We start from the raw sequence: 22,662 nt of genomic DNA on the forward strand, positions 1-22,662 counted from the left end.
GACGGAAGGACAGCCGAGAGAGAAGAGAGATGCGGTGCATCGAGGGAAACTCGACCACGTAGGCCGAGAGGCAGCAGAAACAAAAGAAAAGAAAAGAAAGAAAAAAGCCGGCGGCAGCAAGGCCCACACATTAAGCCGGGCCGGCCACAGTTGGCCGGCATGCCTCCCCTAGAGAGAGAGAGAGAAAAAAACAGAGGACCCCGCCCCAAAGGAAGGATCTGGGAATAATTGCCCAAATATGGACGGAAGGACAGCCGAGAGAGAAGAGAGATGCGGTGCATCGAGGGAAACTCGACCACGTAGGCCGAGAGGCAGCAGAAACAAAAGAAAAGAAAAGAAAGAAAAAAGCCGGCGGCAGCAAGGCCCACACATTAAGCCGGGCCGGCCACAGTTGGCCGGCATGCCTCCCCAGAGAGAGAGAGAGAGAAAAAAACAGAGGACCCCGCCCCAAAGGAAGGATCTGGGAATAATTGCCCAAATATGGACGGAAGGACAGCCGAGAGAGAAGAGAGATGCGGTGCATCAAGGGAAACTCGACCACGTAGGCCGAGAGGCAGCAGAAACAAAAGAAAAGAAAAGAAAGAAAAAAGCCGGCGGCAGCAAGGCCCACACATTAAGCCGGGCCGGCCACAGTTGGCCGGCATGCCTCCCCTAGAGAGAGAGAGAAAAAAAAACAGAGGACCCTGCCCCAAAGGAAGGATCTGGGAATAATTGCCCAAATATGAACGGAAGGACAGCCGAGAGAGAAGAGAGATGCGGTGCATCGAGGGAAACTCGACCACGTAGGCCGAGAGGCAGCAGAAACAAAAGAAAAGAAAAGAAAGAAAAAAGCCGGCGGCAGCAAGGCCCACACATTAAGCCGGGCCGGCCACAGTTGGCCGGCATGCCTCCCCTAGAGAGAGAGAGAGAAAAAAACAGAGGACCCTGCCCCAAAGGAAGGATCTGGGAATAATTGCCCAAATATGAACGGAAGGACAGCCGAGAGAGAAGAGAGATGCGGTGCATCGAGGGAAACTCGACCACGTAGGCCAAGAGGCAGCAGAAACAAAAGAAAAGAAAAGAAAGAAAAAAGCCGGCGGCAGCAAGGCCCACACATTAAGCCGGGCCGGTCACAGTTGGCCGGCATGCATCCCCAGAGAGAGAGAGAGAAAAAAAAACAGAGGACCCCGCCCCAAAGGAAGGATCTGGGAATAATTGCCCAAATATGGACGGAAGGACAGCCGAGAGAGAAGAGAGATGCGGTGCATCGAGGGAAACTCGACCACGTAGGCCAAGAGGCAGCAGAAACAAAAGAAAAGAAAAGAAAGAAAAAAGCCGGCGGCAGCAAGGCCCACACATTAAGCCGGGCCGGTCACAGTTGGCCGGCATGCATCCCCAGAGAGAGAGAGAGAAAAAAAAACAGAGGACCCCGCCCCAAAGGAAGGATCTGGGAATAATTGCCCAAATATGGATGGAAGGACAGCCGCGAGAGAAGAGAGATGCGGTGCATCGAGGGAAACTCGACCACGTAGGCCGAGAGGCAGCAGAAACAAAAGAAAAGAAAAGAAAGAAAAAAGCCGCCGGCAGCAAAGCCCACACGTTGAGCCGGGCCGGTGTCAGGACCCAGGCTGCAGAGCACCAATAACCATGCGCAGAGACCAGAATCTATCTAATATCTTTATTAAGGAAATATATAAAGTCAATAAAAACAAGTGAAGAATATAGTTCAGAAGTAGACCTTTCAGGAAAGGTCAAATATAGTCCAGGAAAACAATGTCCAATATGTGATATTAAAGTCCAAAGTTATAATCCAATAACCGAAACACACACTTGCCAAGCAAAGTGTGGGGAGATGACAAGGTCTTTTAGTCAATTGAGGCTTGACAACAAGGCTGGAAAACAACTAGATTCTTGGCTAAACAAGACTTGATACTAGGCAACAAGGAACAAGAACAAGGTCCGTGGCAAGGTCCGTGAAACAAGCGGCTTGAAACTTGGTTCGGGAACAAGGAGCTGGGATTACGAAGTCCACACACGATCTCACTCCTCAAGCTGACGAGTTGACTCCGCAAGGTTTCCTTCGCGGCAAAACACCTAAATAGGGTCTCGTTTCCCGCCAGAAGAACACTTTCCCTGGAGAACTAGAAGTGAAACTCATCTCTGTCCAGATGCATGACTCCTTAGAATTTCCCAAGGGAAGCAGACCTAATCAGCTAATTGTTTGGCTGCGATTCTGGCGCTCCGGCGATTCGCCTCCCTAGCGCCTCTATCTCTATTATAATTGTCCTTTCGAGAAAACGGGGGAGAATTCTGCCCAAGGCTTGTTTGGCTAACTTCTTGAGGGCAAACATCCTGCAGGTGCAGGGGCTCCGTTTCTGGCTGAAACGGTGTAAATCCCATGTTTTCCATGTTTGCCACAATAGTACTAGGAACGGGACTACAAGGCCCATGAGACATCACAGCCGGCCACAGGTGGCCGGCATGCATCCCCTAGAGAGAGAGAGAGAAAAAAACAGAGGTCCCCGCACCAAAGGAATCATCTTAGAAAAATTGCCCAAAAGTGTGCGGAGGGACAGCCGCGAGAGAAGAGAGATGCGGTGCATCGTGGGAAACTCGACCACGTAGGACGAGAGGCAGCAAAAAGAAAAGAAAAGAAAGAAAAAAGCCACAGGCAGCCAAGCCCACACGTTGAGCCGGGCCGGCCACAGTTGGCCGGCATGCATCCCTGAGAGATCGGCCCGGCCCTCCACAAAGTTTTCTGCTTTTGCGACCTTAGCCTCTACCCACGCCAACACCCCACCACCCAAGGGGAAGGGCGTGTTTTCTTAACGTCTGCTATTGAAATGTGGGCCCAAGCCCCTCGGACCAGGGGGGCCAGCCACCGTTGGCCGGCCCCACGCCCACACCCCACAACCCATGGGGAAGGGCATGTTTTCTTTACGTCTGCTTTTGAAATGTGGGCCCAAGCCCCTCAGACCTGGGGGGCCGGCCACCGTTGGCCGGCCCCACGCCCACACCCCACAACCCATGGGGAAGGGCATGTTTTCTTTACGTCTGCTTTTGAAATGTGGGCCCAAGCCCCTCAGACCAGGGGGGCCGGCCACAGTTGGCCGGCCCCACGCCCACACCCCACAACCCATGGGGAAGGGCAAGTTTTCTTTACGTCTGCTTTTGAAATGTGGGCCCAAGCCCGTCAGACCAGGGGGGCCGGCCACCGTTGGCCGGCCCCACGCCCACACCTCACAACCCATGGGGAAGGGCGTGTTTTCTTTACGTCTGCTTTTGAAATGTGGGCCCAAGCCCCTCAGACCAGGGGGGCAGGCCACCGTTGGCCGGCCCCACGCCCACACCCCACAACCCATGGGGAAGGGCATGTTTTCTTTACGTCTGCTTTTGAAATTTGGGCCCAAGCCCCTCAGACCAGGGGGGCCGGCCACAGTTGGCCGGCCCCACGCCCACACCCCACAACCCATGGGGAAGGGCATGTTTTCTTTACGTCTGCTTTTGAAATGTGGGCCCAAGCCCGTCAGACCAGGGGGGCCGGCCACCGTTGGCCGGCCCCACGCCCACACCCCACAACCCATGGGGAAGGGCGTGTTTTCTTTACGTCTGCTTTTGAAATGTGGGCCCAAGCCCCTCAGACCAGGGGGGTCGGCCACCGTTGGCTGGCCCCCCGGCCACACCACACAACCCATGCCACAAAGGCACACTCCCTGACAGCAAGCCTCTGGATAATTCAAGCCATTTTTGTAGTCAATGATTCCAATATATCGTGATATTTTGGAGCTAAATTCATAAATTCAGCAATTACAACATAACATTGCTGCATATTGAACTACTTTTTCTGTCAAATTGGTTGTATAACATGAAGTTTTGGTGCTTAATTTGTAAAATCATAACCTAATTTGATGTTTAATACGCTTTTCCTCGACCAGTCCTTACAATCCAAGATATTCGCTTATTCAAGCTTTTGTTGGCCCGTTCAGCTTGGATCAGTGAGACTCTTCTGTATTCCAGAAAATGTTGCATCAATAAGACATAAAATAAAACTGAAGTCACAGTCAGCATACAGCATTACCAGCTTAAAAAACAGTGGTGTAAAAACACGGCTCTGGTCTGAGGGCTGAATACTTCACAGAGATGAGGTAGTTTGACAGTTAAAAATCAATAAAGTGCGAAATACTCTTGGTCTGGCAACCAATTCTTCAATAGGCAACGATCCACCACACAGTCCTCGAAGGCTTTTTGGAAGAGGAAGGTTTTAAGGCTCTGATGTTAGGTTCATGTTTCCATGGAGTTGAACTAGAGGGAAGACTTGTGTGTGTCTGGTGTTATTAAAGTTCTCTAGCAGATGAGCTGGAAAGAAGGAAATGACTTCTGTTGGTATACAGTTTCAGTAAAGTTGAGGAAGTAAAATTATGAAAGATATTGTGTTTAATGGAGTAGTAATGAATCCAAAGAAGAAACATAGCACAAATGTTGAGTCAAAAGGAACCATGAAAACATAACTAATTGTTTTTAATAGCAATACAGAGTTTCTGAGTGGATTGTTTCTCTACTTATGAGTCTGTGGAAGATTAGCATCACATACTGTCGACCACACCCGCTCAAGGCGATGGGACAGTGAAAGAAGACAATTTTGAGAAGTGGCGAAGGCCAAGGTGTCCCACATTCTGCGTTGATTCCACCCTCTTCTATCGTTCTACCAATAAACCAGCAAAAAACCGCTCCCACGACACAGAACCAGCGGCCACACATCAATAGCAGCCGCCAAGGAACACGCCCTGATGGGCAAACGGCACCATCCGCGTGCGCGGCCAGAGGGCGAGGGGACAATAAGGCGGCCGTCCCGCGGCCACAACGTCGAGTACACTGCCTTTCAAGGTGATGGGACACTAGACAACCATTTCGAGAAATGCTGGCAAAGGCCGAGGTGTCCCACTGTCTTTGGTGATTCCACCCTCTTCTATCGTTATACCAACAAGCCAGCAAAAAGCAGTTCCCACGCCACGGAACCTGCGCCCACACATCAAAAGCAGCCGCAAAGGCACACGCCCTGACGGGCAAACGGCACCGTCCGCGTGCGCGGACAGAGGGCGCGGGGACCATTGTTCGGCCGTCCCGCGGCCACTGCGTCGACCACACCCGCTCAAGCCGATGGGACAGTGAAAGATGAAAATTTAGAGAAGTGGTGGCCAAGGACGAGGTGTACTAATTCATGCGGCAAGACACATCCTCAAAGGTTCAGATGGACCGTTATCTCTGTAAAGTGAGACTGTGCCGTATTCCTTCACCAAATATGTCTTACCGAAGGATCCACATCAATTATAACAATGTTCTTTCTGTACAGGAACTGCGAGGATCTGGAGAAGACCTAACAGTCATGGCTCATTCCCGAAATATATTTGGACAAAAAAAGGATAGATTTGAATGTAATCCGTTCTGAACCCAAAGCGGAAGCATTTCCTACCTTGGCTTTTATGGACTAAGTTCCCCCAGAATATCCTTTTACCTATCCAGGATCATTATTACAGGAGAAAAAACCTATTTGAACCTCAGGGAACGGCCCCTAGAGATTGATTTACCCAAAAACGACAGTGGGCAACGGTGTGTGATGATAAAGACGAGAAAGGAAGGGAAGAGAGGAAGGAAAGCATGGGAGGATAGAGGAGAGAGTTGTTGGACAGAGGCCAAAGGGGCAACCCCCCCCCCCGCCCCCCAACAGAAATAGCCAAAGTTAATCAGAAGCAGAGCAGCTTAAAGGAGGAGAACTGTTGTTCTAGGAGCCGTCGGTGTCAAAATCCAAATCGGGGAAATTCAACACGGGAAGGTTGGCCTTCAGGAAGACCAGTTTCTCAACTGTTTGAGGGTCCAGCAAGCTGCGGTGGGGCGTGACTACATCTCCCGCTAGGCTGAAGACCCTTTCGCTCTGCACGCTGGTGGGAGGACAGCTGAGGAACTGGCGCGCTACGTGCGACAGATCCGGCCACATGTGATCACGTGAAGCCCAATAGGCCAATGGATCACAAGAAATTATCTCAGGAGGCTCCTCAAAGTACCTGTTGACTGAGCATTCGGCCGAGTCTACCTTTTGAGCAGAAGCCAGCAAAGAGGATTCTTCCGAGCAGGCAAGTATGGCCACCGTCTCTGCAAAGAAAGCGTTTCCTGGTCGCGGCTGGAGATCCGTATCCCTACTGCAACCCCCTGCCGGCTCCCCGGGACTATCAGTCTCGCCACTAGCGCTAGTGCTGGGGGTGGCAGGCATTTCCGGTAGAGGGGCCACTGTGCCCGTTTCCTCCACCCTGGCAGCAAAGACCTCCCTCACAAGGTTAACTAGTTGGGCCTTCCATACGGTAAAGTCTTTTGGGCAGACGTTGTACTTTAGCCGTGGATCACACAAGGCCGCCAGCATATGGACCTTGCTGGAAAGAAGTGGCTCTAGGCGTTTCCGTACAGCAAAGGACAACCTCCTCACCACCTCCTGGGCCGCGGTGTCAGCGGTCCAGCCAGGGAGTCCAGTGTTCGACCGGCCCCAAGCATTTCTAGGTGCCTCCTTAGCCCCAAGACAAGGGGCACCGCCTGGCTAAGAAGGGCTTTTGATTCCGAAAGGGTCTCTGTGGCATGTTTGAATGGCTTTAGTACGTCTACCAGCTGGGAGATGGTGTCCCACTCTTGCTTATTTGGAACAAGCTTGCTAACAGGCGCAACCAATGTAAGGGAGATGCCGTGTACCGCCTTCTGCTGCTCGACCATGCGTGCCAGCATCTTATAGGTTGAATTCCACCGGGTAGAGACGTCCTGGAGCAGCTTGTGCTGCGGGAGGCCTTCAAGGCTCTGTCTCTCTCTCAGCTGCCGGGCTGCCTTGATGCTCCTGTGGAAGTAGCCCGCGATCTTTCTACAGCGCTCGATCAGCAGGGCGATGTTGGCGGTGCTGGCCGGCTGCTCTTCCGGGCTCTTTAAACCTTCCTTGATGGTATTGTGAAGCAAGTGGGCCATGCAGGTGACATTCAAAAACCCTGCACTTTCAACCGCTTTGATCATATTTTTACCAGCGTCAGTCACCATGAAGCCCCTCCTCATTTCTTCCGGCCTGCACTGCATCCACTCCCCCATAATGTTTTCCAGATAGCTGCAGATGGTCTCTGCCTTGTGATCACGATCAACTACCTCCAAAGCGAGGAGTGCCCAACGATGGGATGTATCCATACTGCCTTCCTTCTCCCACCAATGTGCCGTGAGAGAGAGGTAGGAATGGCCTCCTCCCAAACTTGACCAAATATCAGAGGTGAAATGAATGTGTCCTCCCATGGCGCTCTGCAACATCTGGATAATGCGTTCCTTGCAGCCCTCGTACAATCCGGGAATAACTTTTCGGGAAAAGGTGTGACGGGAGGGGATTTTGTAGCGGGGGCACAGGCGTTTCATAAGGCGAACGAAGCCATCTTGTTCAACCATGCGGAAGGGATGGTGATCAAGGGCCATCATCTCTCCCACACTTTGGGTTATCTGCTGGGGTGTGGGTAATGTTTCCCCCGTTCTCTTCCTGGCTAATGGCAGGCCCCAATCCTCCAAGGTGGACTGTGTCTGCCTTCCACCATCTTCACCAGGAGAACTTTGTGTGCTAATGCTGCCACTGCAAGGGCTTGCAGCTCCCCCTCCTACCGATATCGAGGGATGGTGCCGCTTCATGTGAGAGCTCAACCCCGAGGTCGCAAGATGTCTCGGGTCTCTGCCTCTGCTGATATTTGCCCCACAGTGTCTACAAACTGCCAAAGTGGCACGCTGAGTGTGGACATTAAAATGGTCCCAAATATATGACCTTGGCCTCCCCATAGCCACTGTGCCGACGCCCAGGGAGGTAGGAGTCGTGGGCACCATAACAGCGACATTAGAAAGTCTATGATTTGATGCTACTACCTCCTCTACCTCCTCCTCACTGTCAGTTGCGGGTGGAGGGGTGGGGTTAACATGATCCTCACTATCCACCACCTGTACTTCCAGGACGGCAACACCTCCATGTTCCATTGTTCGTCCACTTGTCTCAGCTCCAACCGACAACTGGCTCCGGGTGGAGGGCTGTGAACTTTCAACAGTCGAACAGCCAGCTTCTTCATCAAGTCCACCCACTCCCATCGTTGCGTGTTCCAGACGGATGGGATCCACCCTAACTTTTTTGGCCCCCCACAGTGTCCGGGCTGTAGCTTGACCACTAGCAGGACTTGCTCCACCAGACCCGCGTTCAGCTGAACGCTTCATGATAACGGGAGTGTTTTCAGCTTTCAGAAGGGAGGAAGGTATTGCGTTACTGGGGGGAAAGACGTGTTGTTTCTTGTTTGGCAATGTGTTCTGGGTCGAACTGCCACAAACCCTTCTATTACTGTTGTTATTATTGTTATACTTAAAAAAGGGTATACCTGTATTTTCCAGACTTTGCTAGCGTTGATAGGGAAAGAGAGTCTCTGCTGCCAGCCCTATGAGCAGCTCGGAGAAAGGAAAGAGAAAACAATACACCCTCCCTTTTGCCCAAGCCAAGTGGTATTGCGGAGGATTATGGGACTTGCAACCTTTTGCCAGACTTTGCTGGCGTTGATAGGGAAAGAGAGTCTCTGCTGCCAGCCCTATGAGCAGCTCGGAGAAAGGAAAGAGAAAACAATACACCCTCCCTTTTCCCCAAGTTGTTTTTCGGTGGATTATGGGGAGTTTTGCCAGACTTTGCAAAATGAAAATTGGAATATTTGATTTCTTCTATTTGCAACTCACTTTAATGCCTATGCAAAGAAAAGTTTCCTAATCAAACGCCCAAAAAGCTGCTGAACTCCTCTTTGTCCGAAATAAAAAAGCCCACCCCGCACCAGGCAATATGGCGCAGCAGAAAAATTGCAGGGCTGGTGGGCAAATGGCAAACGCCAAGCTGGTGGGGAAAAAAAGCCCACAGGTCCTTTGAAAAAACACCCTAACCCAAACACCCACCCACCCGTTTTCCTCCTCACCCACCCACCCTTTCTCCCGGTCTTCTTTAGCTCAGCCAAGGAAGGAAGCAATCTTGCCTGCCTGCCTGGAATCTCAGTCCCAACCACCCTCTCTCTTGCAGATCCCGAGCCAAATGAGCCACGAGGCTCCCTTGCACGCTCTTTTCATTCAGGACGTACAAGCCCCTCCCCTGGGTTAAACGTGCTCTCTGATTGGCCACAAGGTGGAAACAATTTCTAGGTTGCCCCAGTGCACTTAAACAAGTTTGGGTGATTTGCAAAACCTTGTTTTCCTAACGAAAAAAAATGACGACATTAGAAAAAGGGCCTATCGCGGTTCGAAACCGCGGGATCCACACGAGTGGACAATCTAGGTCGAATATTGCTTCACAAGTTACAAAACTAACGAATTACTAATGACAAACGGGGAAATTGAATTATTTGAGCAAGCCTACTATCTATTGGGAGTGCTTTGATTGTGCCTTCCAGCATGGCAGGGGCAGGACAGGGTGGCCCTTGGGGGTCTCTTCCGGCTCTAGGGTTCTAGGACTACATACCAGGAGTAGGCAACACGGGATCTCATTAGGAAAAGAAGAGGAAGGGGAGGGAGGGAGATCTCCCCTCTTCAGCTGCCCCCCAGCCTCCTCCCCCCCCTCAAAGGGACCCCCTTCCTTCCTTCCCCAGACACCCCTTCGTGTGCGCAGGCTGAGCCTCCAAGGGGAGAGGAGTGTGCGTGTTGGTGTGTTGCAGAGAGGAAGGAAGAGCGGAAGTGGGAGGAGGGTGTGGCCGGAGGGAGAAGCTCTTCCTCTCTGGGCAGCCAGTCCTCCGGGCAGGGAGGGGCCTTGGGGAGAACTCCCGCCCACCACGCGGCCCCCAAGTTAGGAGGTCTCCCCATGCCTGCCCTGGGATCACCACCTCTGATTCTTAACCCTTCAGAGTACTGTGCTGTGAACACGTGTCTATTGAGAACTATCATTGCACACTGGAGGTATGGGTCACGCATTCCTGTCTATCACATCTCTTTCTACCCGACAGTCGGGGGGTCCTACTAACCCCCCCCCCCCAAAAAAATTCCGTGGCTTACTCCTTCCTCCCTGCCGAGGGAGAAGCCCTTCCTTCTTTCCTCCAAGATAAACAAATTACAAATATTTTTATTAATTTTTATTTTTTTCATACATCCCTTGTATTACAGTACCCACAAAATATTCACTACAATCTACAATACATTAACATGTGACACCTACTGTTATTTTCACGCTTATACATATTTTCTTACCCTCACCACCGTGTTCCCTCCTCCCAAGCCACTTCTTTTATCATCTGTCCAAAATTTCATTTCATTTCCTCTTCTGGAGGTAATTTTCCCTCTTTTTTTTTGGAATCCCCTTCCAATACATTTTCTCCAGACATCATCACAATCACTTTGTTTCCACATCCCTCTTTTAACTTTCAATTCGCATGTCAACCTATCATTTCTTGCCAGTTTCCATATTTCCTTATACCATTCTTTTATCTGTATATTTATTTCCTTTTTCCAATTCTTTGCTATAAGCACTCTTGCAAGGTTTAATAAGTTTGTTATCACATCTTTGTCCTCTTTTTCCAACTGTTTATTATTATATAATAAATCTAAGCTAAGACTTCTTTCTACTTCAATGTTCATTGTGTCTTCTATCCCCTAAATACCTTTCCCCAGAAATTATTTACATATTGACACTGCCACCACATATGTATGTACGTTCCCGATTCTTGGCATCCTCTCCAGCAATTTTTGGGTAGTTTTTATTTATATTTGCTATTCTTATTGGTGTTCAGTACCATTTCCATATCAACAGATAACTTTCTTTAACTCATATTGATATTTTTTTTTCAAATGTCTTTGTCCCCATCGTGACCACTGTTTCATTGATTTTCATTCTTAGATCTTCTTCCCAAATCTCCTTGTTCTTTGCTTTCCCTTTGTTTATTTCAATTAATATTTTATATATATTTACTGGTTATTCCTTTCACATTTTTATGTTCCTCTCTATCCCTTCCATTTTGTATTGTTTGTTCAAATTGATTAAGCTTACTTCTATGTTTATTATTCTTTACCCAATTTTTGAACCATTGAATACAAGGGAACCATATCAATTTTATTTCTCTAAATTCTTCCATAATCCTTTCCCTCTTCATTTCAAACTCTCCGCTTTCCAGATTCTCCGTCTTCATTCCAACCTTTGTCCAATCCCGTTTAAGTTTTTTCCCCAAAGTTTGCCCATGCCTGATATAGAAGCATCCTATTCTTCTCCAGACATGCCAACCATTTATTTATGTAGTATGTGAGAAAATCCTGGGCACTTTTCCCTTTAAGATTAAAAGTTGCATTTAGATAGGCATGGGCAAGCCTTGGCCCTCCAGGTGTTTTGGACTTCAACTCGACTCCCACAATTCCTAACAGCCTACTGGCTGGGTTGCTGTGAGTTCTCCGGGCTGCCTGGCCATGTCTCAGAAGCATTCTCTCCTGACGCTTCGCCCACATCTATGGCAGGCATCCTCAGAGGTTGTGAGGTCTGTTGGAAAACTAGGCAAGTGAGGTTTATCTGTCTGTGGAATCATGTCCAGGATGGGAAAAAGAACTCTTGTCTGTTGGAGACAAGTGTGAATGTTGCAATTGGTCACCTTGAGGAGCACTGAATAGCCTTGCAGCTTCAAAACCTGGCTGTTTCCTGTCTGGGTAAATCCTTTGCTGGGAGGTGTTAGCTGACCCTGATTGTCTCCTGTCTGGAATTCCCATTTCTGAGTGTTGTTCTTTATTTACTGTCCTGATTTTAGTTTTTTTAAAAAAATACTGGGAGCCAGATTTTGTTCATTTTCATGGTTTCCTCCTCTCTGTTGAAATTGTCCACCTGCTTCTTGTGGATTTCAATGGCTTCTCTCTGTCGTCTGACATGGTGGTTGTGAGAGTGGTCCAGCATTTCTGTGTTCTCAAATACTGGCCAAATAAGAAAGCTGCCCAAATACCGGGTCCTTTGGGAATTGTTGTAGTTGAAGTCCAAAACACCTGGAGGGCCAAAATTTGTCCATGCCTGATTTGGATCCATCTCAGAAAACGTTATATTCGCCAAGCCCTTTGGGCACAACCTTGAAAATATCTGGCTGTAGTGCAAAATGTGCTCAACTGTTGGGTTTTGGAAGCTGCACAAGATGGCTTTAAGGCAATTTCTGCCCCCTCAGCCAAAACATATATAGTAAGCTGAAAATAATGTCTTAATCATGCATCCATCTCAATAGCAGGTTGTGATTATTATTGATCCATCTCAATAGCAGGTTGTGCAAACAGGCCTTTTTCCACCTATGACAAGCGAGGCAACTGGCACCCTATCTATCTGATGAGGCTCTGGCAACAGTCATCCATGCCACGGTCACGTCTAGGCTGGACTATTGCAACGCCCTGTATGTTGGGCTTCCGATGTCCACGACCCGAAAGCTCCGTATTGTGCAGAATGCGGCAGCCAGGCTACTCACAAGAACACCCTTGAAATGCCACATAACACCAGTGCTGCATCATCTGCATTGGCTTCCAACTGATTACCGTGGTCTATATAAGATGCTAGTCCTGACTTTTAAAACTCTTTACGGCCAGGGCCCATCGTACCTTAGGGACCGTCTCTCCTTCTCCCATCATCGGAGGTCACAACGACCATCCCAACGAGACTTACTCTATGTACCGGGTCCTAGAGAAGTGCACTTGGAAAGGACCAGGCGCAGAGCTTTTTCTGTTTCTGCCCCTGCCTTATGGAATGCCTTGCCGCCCTAGATGAGAGCCATGCGGGAGTTAGGGCCTTTTACCCTTGCACTCAAGACCTGGCTCTTTACTAGAGCTTTTAATCTATTTTAATTTTTTTAAATCAATATTTGTATGTATGTATTTTTATCCTTTACAATTTTATCTTATAAATCGCCTAGAGCATCGTGGATGGAGGGCGATTAATAAGTAATTCAATGATGATGATGATGATGATGATAGGAAATAATAATAATAATAATAATAATAATAATAATAATAATAATAATAATAATAATTTTATTCTTATACCCCGCCCCATCTCCCCGAAGGGACTAGGGGCAGCTTACATGGGGCAAAGCCTGGTCAGGAAAGTGCAGCATAGAGCAGACATGGGCAAACTTCAGCCCTCCAGGTATTTTATAATAGTAATAATTTATTTCTAACCCACCCTCTTTCTCTGAAAGGTCTCAAGGCGGCTTCCAAATGCAAAGGCAAATATTCAATGCCATAGACCAGCGATCCAGGGGGGCGGTGATGGTACCTGTTAGGAGATGGGGGCGGGGCTAGGGGAGGGGCGGGGCCTTTTCCTAAGTGCGGAAGACAGGGCTGAGTCCCTGAGGTGCCTGTTAGGACACAGGGGGTGGGGCTGGAGGAGTGGGCGTGGCTTCTTCCAAAGAGCCTGAGACAGGGCTGAGCCTTTCCTGAGAGGCCTTTTAGGACTAAAGGGTGGAGCTAGGGGCGGGGCCTCCTCCCAAGAGCACGAGACAGGGCTGAGCCTCTGTATACCTCCCCTGAGGCGCTTGTGAGAACACAGGGATGGGGTAGAGAGGTTCAGCCCCGTCAGGCACTTGGGAAGAGGCCCCGCCCTCTCCTCTAGCCCTGCCCCCTGCATCCAAGATAGGGACAGAAGCTCAGCCCTGCCTCAGAGCTTGTAACTCCACCCATCCCAGTCCTGGCCTCCCATTTGTGGCCCCACCTACCTCCCCCTCCCCCTCCCAGACCTGCATCTTGGACTAGGGGAGAGGCTCAGCCCCGCCGTCTTGAGCAAGAGCCACGCCCAGCCCTCTAAGCCACGCCCCTTTCCAGGGGGTGCTGAGTCATATTTTTTCAGGAAAGGGGGCAGTAGGCCAAATACGTTTGGGAACCACTGCCATAGACAATCATAAAAACACAACACAATAAAATAACAAATAAATCATAGTTAAAAGTGTGTATAAAATACTCCATGGGAAGGAGAAATGATTGAATATCAACTCCTACAATTTAGATTTCTCTGCCAAAGAATGACGGTACCATACCAAATTACAGCTCCCAAGGTTCTGTAGCAATGAGCCATCTTGGATATTGCAAGGGATACATTAAGAAGGCCATCTTGGATATTGGGAAAGGAAAGAAGGAGCAGGGGAACATCTTGAAAGACAGTCTTTTTCAAAGTCTCTTTTTTATCCTGTTATAAATGGATCCCAATACTTCTAAAGTTATTGTTGATACCATGTGGTTTTTGTTGACCCTCCTTTCCCCCTTACAGACCTAGTTTGCTGTTTTTCTTTGAAATATGGTAAAATTTCAAAAACATTTAACCTACTGATGCTTCAATTAATGTAATTTTATTGGTAACTACTTTTATTTTGAAACTTACCAGTAGCTGCTGCATTTCCCACTCTTGGCTTATACTCGAGTCAATACGTTTTCCCAGTTTTTTGTGGTAAAATTAGGAGCCTTGGCTTATATTCGGGTCGGCTTATATGGTAAATTGTCTATCTCAACAGATTCAATAATCTTCACCAGCTGATGTCATCACTCTTTGTCTTCTATTCTCTATGAAATTTGTGAGCCAGACCACACAAATTGCTGTACATAACAGATAGAGAGCAAGTTCCTTCTTCTGTTCATTCTCCCATTTTTGTCTGCCTGGGACCCTTGCCTGGGGAAATATTTTACCAGAACTAGGAAACATAAAGGCAGTCTGCTCTACCTGTGTGTATGGGTTCTTTGATGGGAACGCAGATGTCTACTCTGACTGAAGCTCTTTCCACATTCCATGCATTTATGTGGTTTCTCCCCTGTGTGGATCCTTTGATGGGAACGCAGATGTGCACTCTGAGTGAAGCTCTTTCCACATTCCATGCATTTATGAGGCTTCTCCCCTGTATGGGTCCTTAGATGGGAGCGCAGATGTCCACTCTCACTGAAGCTCTTTCCACATTCCATGCATTTATGTGGCTTCTCCCCTGTGTGGGTCCTCTGATGGGATCGTAGATCTCCACTTTGACTGAAGCTCTTTCCACATTCCATGCATTTATGAGGCTTCTCCCCTGTGTGGGTCCTTTGATGGAGATGCAGATGTCCACTCTCACTGAAGCTCTTTCCACATTCCATGCATTTATGAGGCTTCTCCCCTGTATGGGTCCTTAGATGGACACGCAGACTGGCACTGTGACTGAAGCTCTTTCCACATTCCATGCATTTATGTGGCTTCTCCCCTGTATGGGTCCTTTGATGGGAACGCAGATTTCTACTCTGACTGAAGCTCTTTCCACATTCCATGCATTTATGTGGCTTCTCCCCTGTGTGGATCTTTTGATGGAAACGCAGATGTGCACTCTGACTGAAGCTCTTTCCACATTCCATGCATTTATGAGGCTTCTCCCCTGTATGGGTCCTTTGATGGCTGCGCAGATTTCCACTCTCGCTGAAGCTCTTTCCACATTCCATGCATTTATGAGGCTTCTCCCCTGTATGGGTCCTTTGATGGGAGCGCAGATGTCCACTCTCACTGAAGCTCTTTCCACATTCCATGCATTTATGTGGCTTCTCCCCTGTGTGGATCCTTTGATGTAAACGCAGATTTCCACTCTGACTGAAGCTCTTTCCACATTCCATGCATTTATGAGGCTTCTCCCCTGTGTGGGTCCTCTGATGGGATCGTAGATCTCCACTTTGACTGAAGCTCTTTCCACATTCCATGCATTTATGAGGCTTCTCCCCTGTGTGGGTCCTTTGATGGAGATGCAGATGTCCACTCTTACTGAAGCTCTTTCCACATTCCATGCATTTATGAGGCTTCTCCCCTGTATGGGTCCTCTGATGGGATCGTAGATCTCCACTCTGACTGAAGCTCTTTCCACATTCCATGCATTTATGAGGCTTCTCCCCTGTGTGGGTCCTTAGATGGGAGCGCAGATGTCCACTCTCACTGAAGCTCTTTCCACATTCTATACATTTATGAGGCTTCTCCCCTGTATGGGTTCTTTGATGGACACACAGACTGACACTGTGATTGAAGCTCTTTCCACATTCCATGCATTTACGTGGCTTCTCTCCTGTGTGAGTTTGTTGATGTTTAGTAAGAGAACTTCTCCCAATGAAACATTTTCCACAGTCCATACAATTATGTCGCTTCTCTCCTGTGTGTGATTTTGACAAGGAATGGAGATTTTCCATTCTGTTACATTTATGATTCAAATATCATGCCAGAAGTTCACAAATATGTTCTCCTGAAGAGGACAGGGTTCCCTCTTCTCAGTCTTTGTATTGTTGTAGTCTTCTTTTCACTTTACCAAGCCTCTCTTTTTAGAGTACAACCCTCCCTTTGAAATATAATTTCTCTTATTTTCTGTTCTTGTCAGTGCTGTGTACTTTCATTTCAGACCTAAGGCAATGGGCAAAACGTCCTTCACAAGGTTCATTCAGAGGATACCTGCCAGAAGAATGAGAGGACAATCTCATTAGGAATGGAGCAAAGAAAGATCTCACTGGACATGAAGAACAATAGCCTAGTGCTGTAGCAAATGCAGGGGATGAGGGGAGAAAGTTTGGTTCAACTCAGAAGAGCCAATTGCCAAACATAGAAAATTTCCTGCTCAGATACAAAGGGGATGGTGGTCCAAGATTCTGTGAATGAGATTTCTTGCACTGCAATGTGTTAAGTGTGTAATCCAACCTTTGTAAAGGAAGACCTCTAATAATATGGTCAGCACAGAAAGGGGCTTTGGTTGCAAAGCATTTCCTGTCTAGATCCCACTTCCTCACATCCCAACTCAGAATGTGAGTGACCACCTGTATGGACAGACCATCCCAAGTGATCAGTCTTGGGAGAACAATACTTTATTGTCTTGTGTAGATTTCTTCCAATTCAAGAAGAATATATTTCCCTGATCCTCTCTTTCCCTGCAGCCTCACGTTTCTAAAGCAAGGCACCTGGAGACATTGAGAGTGCATTAGGCTGCAAAGTTCCTTGACATATTGCATTCGTACAAAACCTATACCATAAAGGTATATAACCTCAGGCAGAACAAATGCAAAGAGAAAAACAATGGAGAATGCAAACTTCTACACTGAGACCACAAAGGTTAAGATAGGGATGCACAAGCACAGGGTGGAAGGCACTCAGCATGAGAGGAGATGGATGGATGGACCCCAGGGTGAGTGGGAATCCTCCTGTCCTCCAGATGTTTCTGCACTCCAACTTCCATCAACCCTTCCTTCACAGAAACACATGGGATACAGGGGATTGCAGTCCAGCAATACCTGGGGTGGGGTGGGATACGTGATTCCTGCCCTGTTCTGCTCAATTCATCCCATTTTAGAACGGACATTGACAAAATTCAAAGAAAGGTAACAAGAATGGGAAAACATAAACATTGTAAAGGCAGGAAGTTTTAGATTTGTAAAACGTCTGCATTTGCTCAGGAGACCATATGGTGGCCAAAACTAAAATGATGTGCTAAAGACGAACTAAAATGGTGTGTCCAAACGTATCTCTCCCTATTAACCATCTCAGAGATTAAGATTGTCCAGAGAGGCCCCGCTCTCGATCCCACCCCCTCCCAGGCAGGACCGGTGGGGATGAGAGACAGGGCCTTCTTGGTGGTGACCCCTCGGTTATGAAACTCTCTCCCTAGGGAAATTAGATCAGCCCCCTCCCTCCTGACCTTCAAGGGGAAAGTCAAATCCTGGTTGTGGGACCAAGTGTTTCCACAATGATTCCCAATGCGACAATGATTTCTAAGTGCAACAACAAACAAAGCGAATGACAATTTGGAATGGCTCCTGGAATATAATAATAATAGTAATAACAATAATAATAATAATAATAATAATAATAATAATAATAATAATAATAAACTTTATTTTTATATCCCGCCCCATCTCCCCGAAGGGACCTGGGGGGGGGGGGGGCTCACAACAGGGACAAGTCCGAAACAACGACACAGCATATTTGACAAAAACTTTAAACATTTCAACGATGCACAAAATAAAATAATGGACAATACATTAAAATCCAAGTAGATAAAATCAGAGTAATTAAAAGCAAACCAGCGGGGACAGGTTTCATAAAGTGCTGTATCATGGAAATGAGTAACAGTGATAAAGTGCCATACACTTTTAAAACATAAAGAAGTATTCTGATGACAGCTCTATTGGGCCTATTCATTCAAACGCGCTCTGGAACAACCATGTTTTCAATTCCCGGCGGAAAATGGCCTGCCTCAGGAAGGAGCTAACCTGATCTCCTTAGGGAGAGAGTTCCAGAGCCGGGATGGGGGCCACTGCCGAGAAGGCCCTCTCTCTCCCTCGTCCCCACCAGCCACATTTGAGACAAAGGCGGGAGCGAGAGGAGTGCCTCCCCGGATGATCTTAGGGTTCGCGTTGATTCGTAGGAGAGGAGGCGATCACGGAGATAGGCAGGTCCTGAACAGTTTAAGGCTTTATAGGTAATAACCTGCACCTTGAATTGGCCCCGGAAACTTATTGGTAGCCAGTGGAGCTATTTAAACAAAGGAGTTGACCGTTCTCTGTAACTAGCTCCTGTTATTAATCTGGCTGCTGATCTCTGAACCAACTGAAGTTTCTGAACCGTCTTCAAAGGCAGCCCCACATAGAGTGCATTGCAGTAATCCAACCTGGAGGTGACTAAGGCGTGGACCACGATGGCCAAGTCAGACTTCACGAGGTACGGTCGCAGCTGGCGCACAAGCTTTAACTGTGTGAAGGCCCTCCCGGCCACCGCTGACACCTGAGCATCAAGTGTCAGCGCTGAGTCCAGGAGGACCAACTCAAACACAAATGACCTCCTATATATACAATTGAAAATGAATCAGTTCAGTAAATAATATATCTGGCAAATTAGTATACTGTTTAAATTCACAGTAATATCAAACACCATCAAATGGATTGTCCCATATACATTGAAATGCAGTCGGCGTTAAATTCACAGTAATAACAAGCAGCCTCAAATGGATTGTCCAATATACATTGAAGTGCAATCGGCGTTGTATATTCTAATGCCGAGAAGAGTAAGTTCGCCACGACCGGTTTCGGCCCTGCATCAGGCCTTCCTCTGGTGGTCTGAAAATAGTTACGTACACTAACATAAGTAACAAAATATATCCATAAAACATCATCCATTGCCTAATACTAACATGGTTCCAAACTTAACACTTGTTCTCTTTAGAGATACATGTCATTTACATTATGAAATGTATATCAAAGACACCAATAGTTACATACACAAAATATAAGTAACTACCTATCCATTGAATAACAACTATAAACAACATTGCAATATACTTACATAGTTCCAAATTTAACACTTGTTCTCCTTAGAGATACCTGTTTTTTACAGTGGAATCTAGGTCAAAGGAACAAGGAGTGGCCATAAGCATTAAAGAGTTACAAACATCCAAAAATTTGTTTTTAAACAAATTGTATATTTCTAAAACAGTATATACTCACGGGATACTCTGCTGTGTGTTAGGTTCTAATTGCGAGTATGAAAAGCATCAAGGGGTTGCCTCAATTTAAAGGGGAAGATGTTAAAGAAACAGAAAGGTTTATATGAAGATATAGAAGAAATACCACCAGATGGTGCTATGAGTACCCTTATTGTATTGGGTGTATTCAATTAGGGATTTATAGTATGCTAAGGTTCTATATATAACAACTGTATGAATTTTGTTCATTTAAGCCCTGTGGATGTTCTGTCCGTAATCTGAAAATCCAATATGTTTCCCTTTGCAAAAGTTTATTATTGAAGTCCATATGTTTGGATTGTGATACTACTTCTAGTATGTGGTATTTGAATGATTCAGGACTATGCTGTAGATCACAGAAATGTTTGTACAGTATGGATTCTCTGACATGATTTCGTATTTTGCTCCTGTGCTCTATAATTCTGCTCTTAACTTCTCGACGAGTCTGCCCCACATATGATAAATTACAATCACAAATTATCATGTAAATAACCCCTTTGGTTGTACAGGTGGCAAAATGGGGAAATTTAAATTCGAATGATAGATGTTGGTGTGTCAAGATTTTGGTCTCTATCAATTGGCTGCATACTGAACAATGATGGCAGCGATAGTTGCCCACCAGATTAGATTTTACAGTCCGGGGCCTATTGGTTATGTTTGAATGTACCAATATATCCCCAATATTCCTTGTTCTTTTATATGCTACCAAAGGGGGTCTATCACATCCAGGGATGTCTCTTATTAAGTTCCAGTACTTTTTAACAGTTTTGATGGCTAGATTGGACAAACTTGTAAGTGTGAGTGGCCATATCAATCTGTCTACTCCTGGTCTAATTTTGTCCTCTAGGAGTTTAGATCTAGGAATACTGGCAACCTTCGAGTAGGCTGATTGTATTATGGACTCTGGGTAACCTCGATTTCTGAACCTGCTTTTTGTCTCTTCCATTTCCTGATTGAAGTCCTGTAGGGTAGAGGAGTTGCGTTTAATCCTGAGCATCTGTGTAAAGGGTAAATTATTTTTTAATGCCCAATGATGGTAACTGTTGTAATGTAACAAAGAGTTTCTATCAGTGGTTTTTCGGTGGTTACTCACTTTCAATCGATCATTTTCCTTTGTAACCACGACATCTAGAAAAATCAAGGATATAGAACTGATGTTTCCTGTAAATTTAATTTTGAGGTGAATTGTATTGATCCAGGATAATAACGTTACTGCCTCCTGATGTGAATTAACAATGATAAAGATATCATCAATAAATCTACAATATTTGATAATGCCGTCCGCTACAGGGTTCTTTGTGTGATTCAAGATAGTTTCATTCTCCAAATTATCCATGAATAAATTGGCTATCGCTGGCGCGACAGGACTGCCCATGGCTACACCTTGTATTTGGAAATAGTATTTTTCATCAAATTTGAAGTAATTTTTTTCAAGAATAATATCAAGAAGATCCAACAAAAAAAAGGTGGGAGGGTGGTGATTAGGCCTCCTGTTCAAGGTTGATTCACATATATATCGTGCCTCCTCTAACGGAATATTGGTATACAGTGATATTACATCTACAGACATCAGGACTGCATCTGTTGGGATCACCAAGGATTCAATAATGTTAATAAAATGTTTTGTATCTCTAACATAGGAAGAAGTCTGTTTCACAAAAGGTTGTAAATAGTGGTCCACAAATTTAGCTAGTGGTTCTAAGACTGAGCCCGATCCGGATACAATAGGACGGCCAGGTACCGGTCTGATGTTTTTATGTATTTTGGGTAGAGTATATAGTACAGGGATTCTGGGCCATGGTGTATGTAGAAATTTATATACATCCTCTGATATATATCCAAGTGCCAGCCCTTCCAATGTCACCGTTCTTATAATTGACTGGATATGGTGTGTAGGGTCCCGTTCTATATTGAGATAATGTTCTCTTACAGATAATTGTCTATGGATCTCATCCATATAATCAGTGCGGTTCATTAATACTATGGCTCCACCTTTATCAGCTGGCTTCCAAACCAGATCTTTGTCATTAGCTAAATTGTGAAGGATGTGCCATTCCTTACTGGAAAAATTTGTACTGTATGATCTTTTGTGCTTTATAATTGTACAACATAATTCTTCAGATACTGTCTTCTCAAAAACTCTGAGGCCAATATGGTCAGTCGTAGGAAAAAAATTACTCCGTGGTTTGAAAGTGGAGGTAATAGGGTTTATTTTGGTTCCAAAATGATGTCTTAATCTAATGGTGCGAAATAACCTAGCTAATTCTATTCGCATCCTAAATGGATTATACTTAGGTTTAGGGACAAATGATAGACCTTTGTTGACAACCTCCCTCTCTTGAGGGGTTAGAACTCTTCTAGATAAATTCACGACTAGGTCTTCCGTTTGGCATTTGGAGCCTCTTGAAAAAAACGATTGGGTCTATTCCTAGTACGCCCCGTACGTCTGGGTACCCGAATGTTATCACTCCTAGTAGAGGCCATGCTACGTCCTGAACTGTCTGACATGGATTCTGTGTCTTCTTCAGAAGTATATTCACTAAACCTTACTTGTTTTTTAGAATATTGGCGTTTAGAGTATAGCCACTGGTAAACTCTGTTATTGTTGTAATCATTTTCATCCCGCTCAAACTTTTTAAGTTTGAAAGATCTAAGTTGTTGGGAAAATTCTTTAAGTTTACATGTGAGGGTGTCCAAATCAGTTTTAAACTGGTCCTCAGAGTTGAGTCTCTCCAATATAACCTGAGTTTGGGTTCTTACATTGGCAATTTCATCATTGGAGCGTGCAATAAGTAAGAGCATCAAATCCTGCGAGCACTTATTGAGAATTGCCACCCATTTTTGATTAAAGGATTCATCATCATGAAACATTCCTGGGGGTTTAAAAATCCGTAATCCCCTAGGAATTCTGTTAGCTCTGATATATTCTGCCAATGTTGAAGCATGTAAATCTAATCTAATCTCTCTGCGTTTCAGTTTTTCATACTCCCTTATGCCTGTTGCCGTGTTGGGGTTACCAGAAGTAGATTCCCCAGATTCAAACAATGATCTGTCTTTGATTAAGGATTCCTTAAATTTATCATCAAAACTTAATCCTTGTTGCCACTCAGCCATGACAAAGCAAAGCTTTGGAAAGAACACTCTAAATGGGTTCCTGAGTCAACTCAAACACAAATGACCTCCTATATAT

The 22,662-nt window shown here is 46.2% G+C and overlaps 1 protein-coding gene across 1 annotated transcript in view; it reads right to left on the reverse strand.

The window, feature by feature from the left end:
• Positions 1 to 12,994: 12,994 nt before the first annotated feature.
• The window catches only part of LOC107983708 (zinc finger protein 665-like), a 97,584-nt gene continuing 87,916 nt past the window's right edge, over positions 12,995 to 22,662 (reverse strand). The window contains exon 2 of the mRNA XM_016998342.2: positions 12,995 to 16,417. Within this exon, the coding sequence (XP_016853831.2) occupies positions 14,689 to 16,161 (1,473 nt within the window). The 5' untranslated portion in view covers positions 16,162 to 16,417 and the 3' untranslated portion in view covers positions 12,995 to 14,688. The remainder of the gene's footprint in view (positions 16,418 to 22,662) is intronic.

This window comes from Anolis carolinensis, chromosome 2, assembly GCF_035594765.1.
Source record: "Anolis carolinensis isolate JA03-04 chromosome 2, rAnoCar3.1.pri, whole genome shotgun sequence".
Classification (NCBI taxonomy): domain Eukaryota; kingdom Metazoa; phylum Chordata; class Lepidosauria; order Squamata; family Dactyloidae; genus Anolis; species Anolis carolinensis.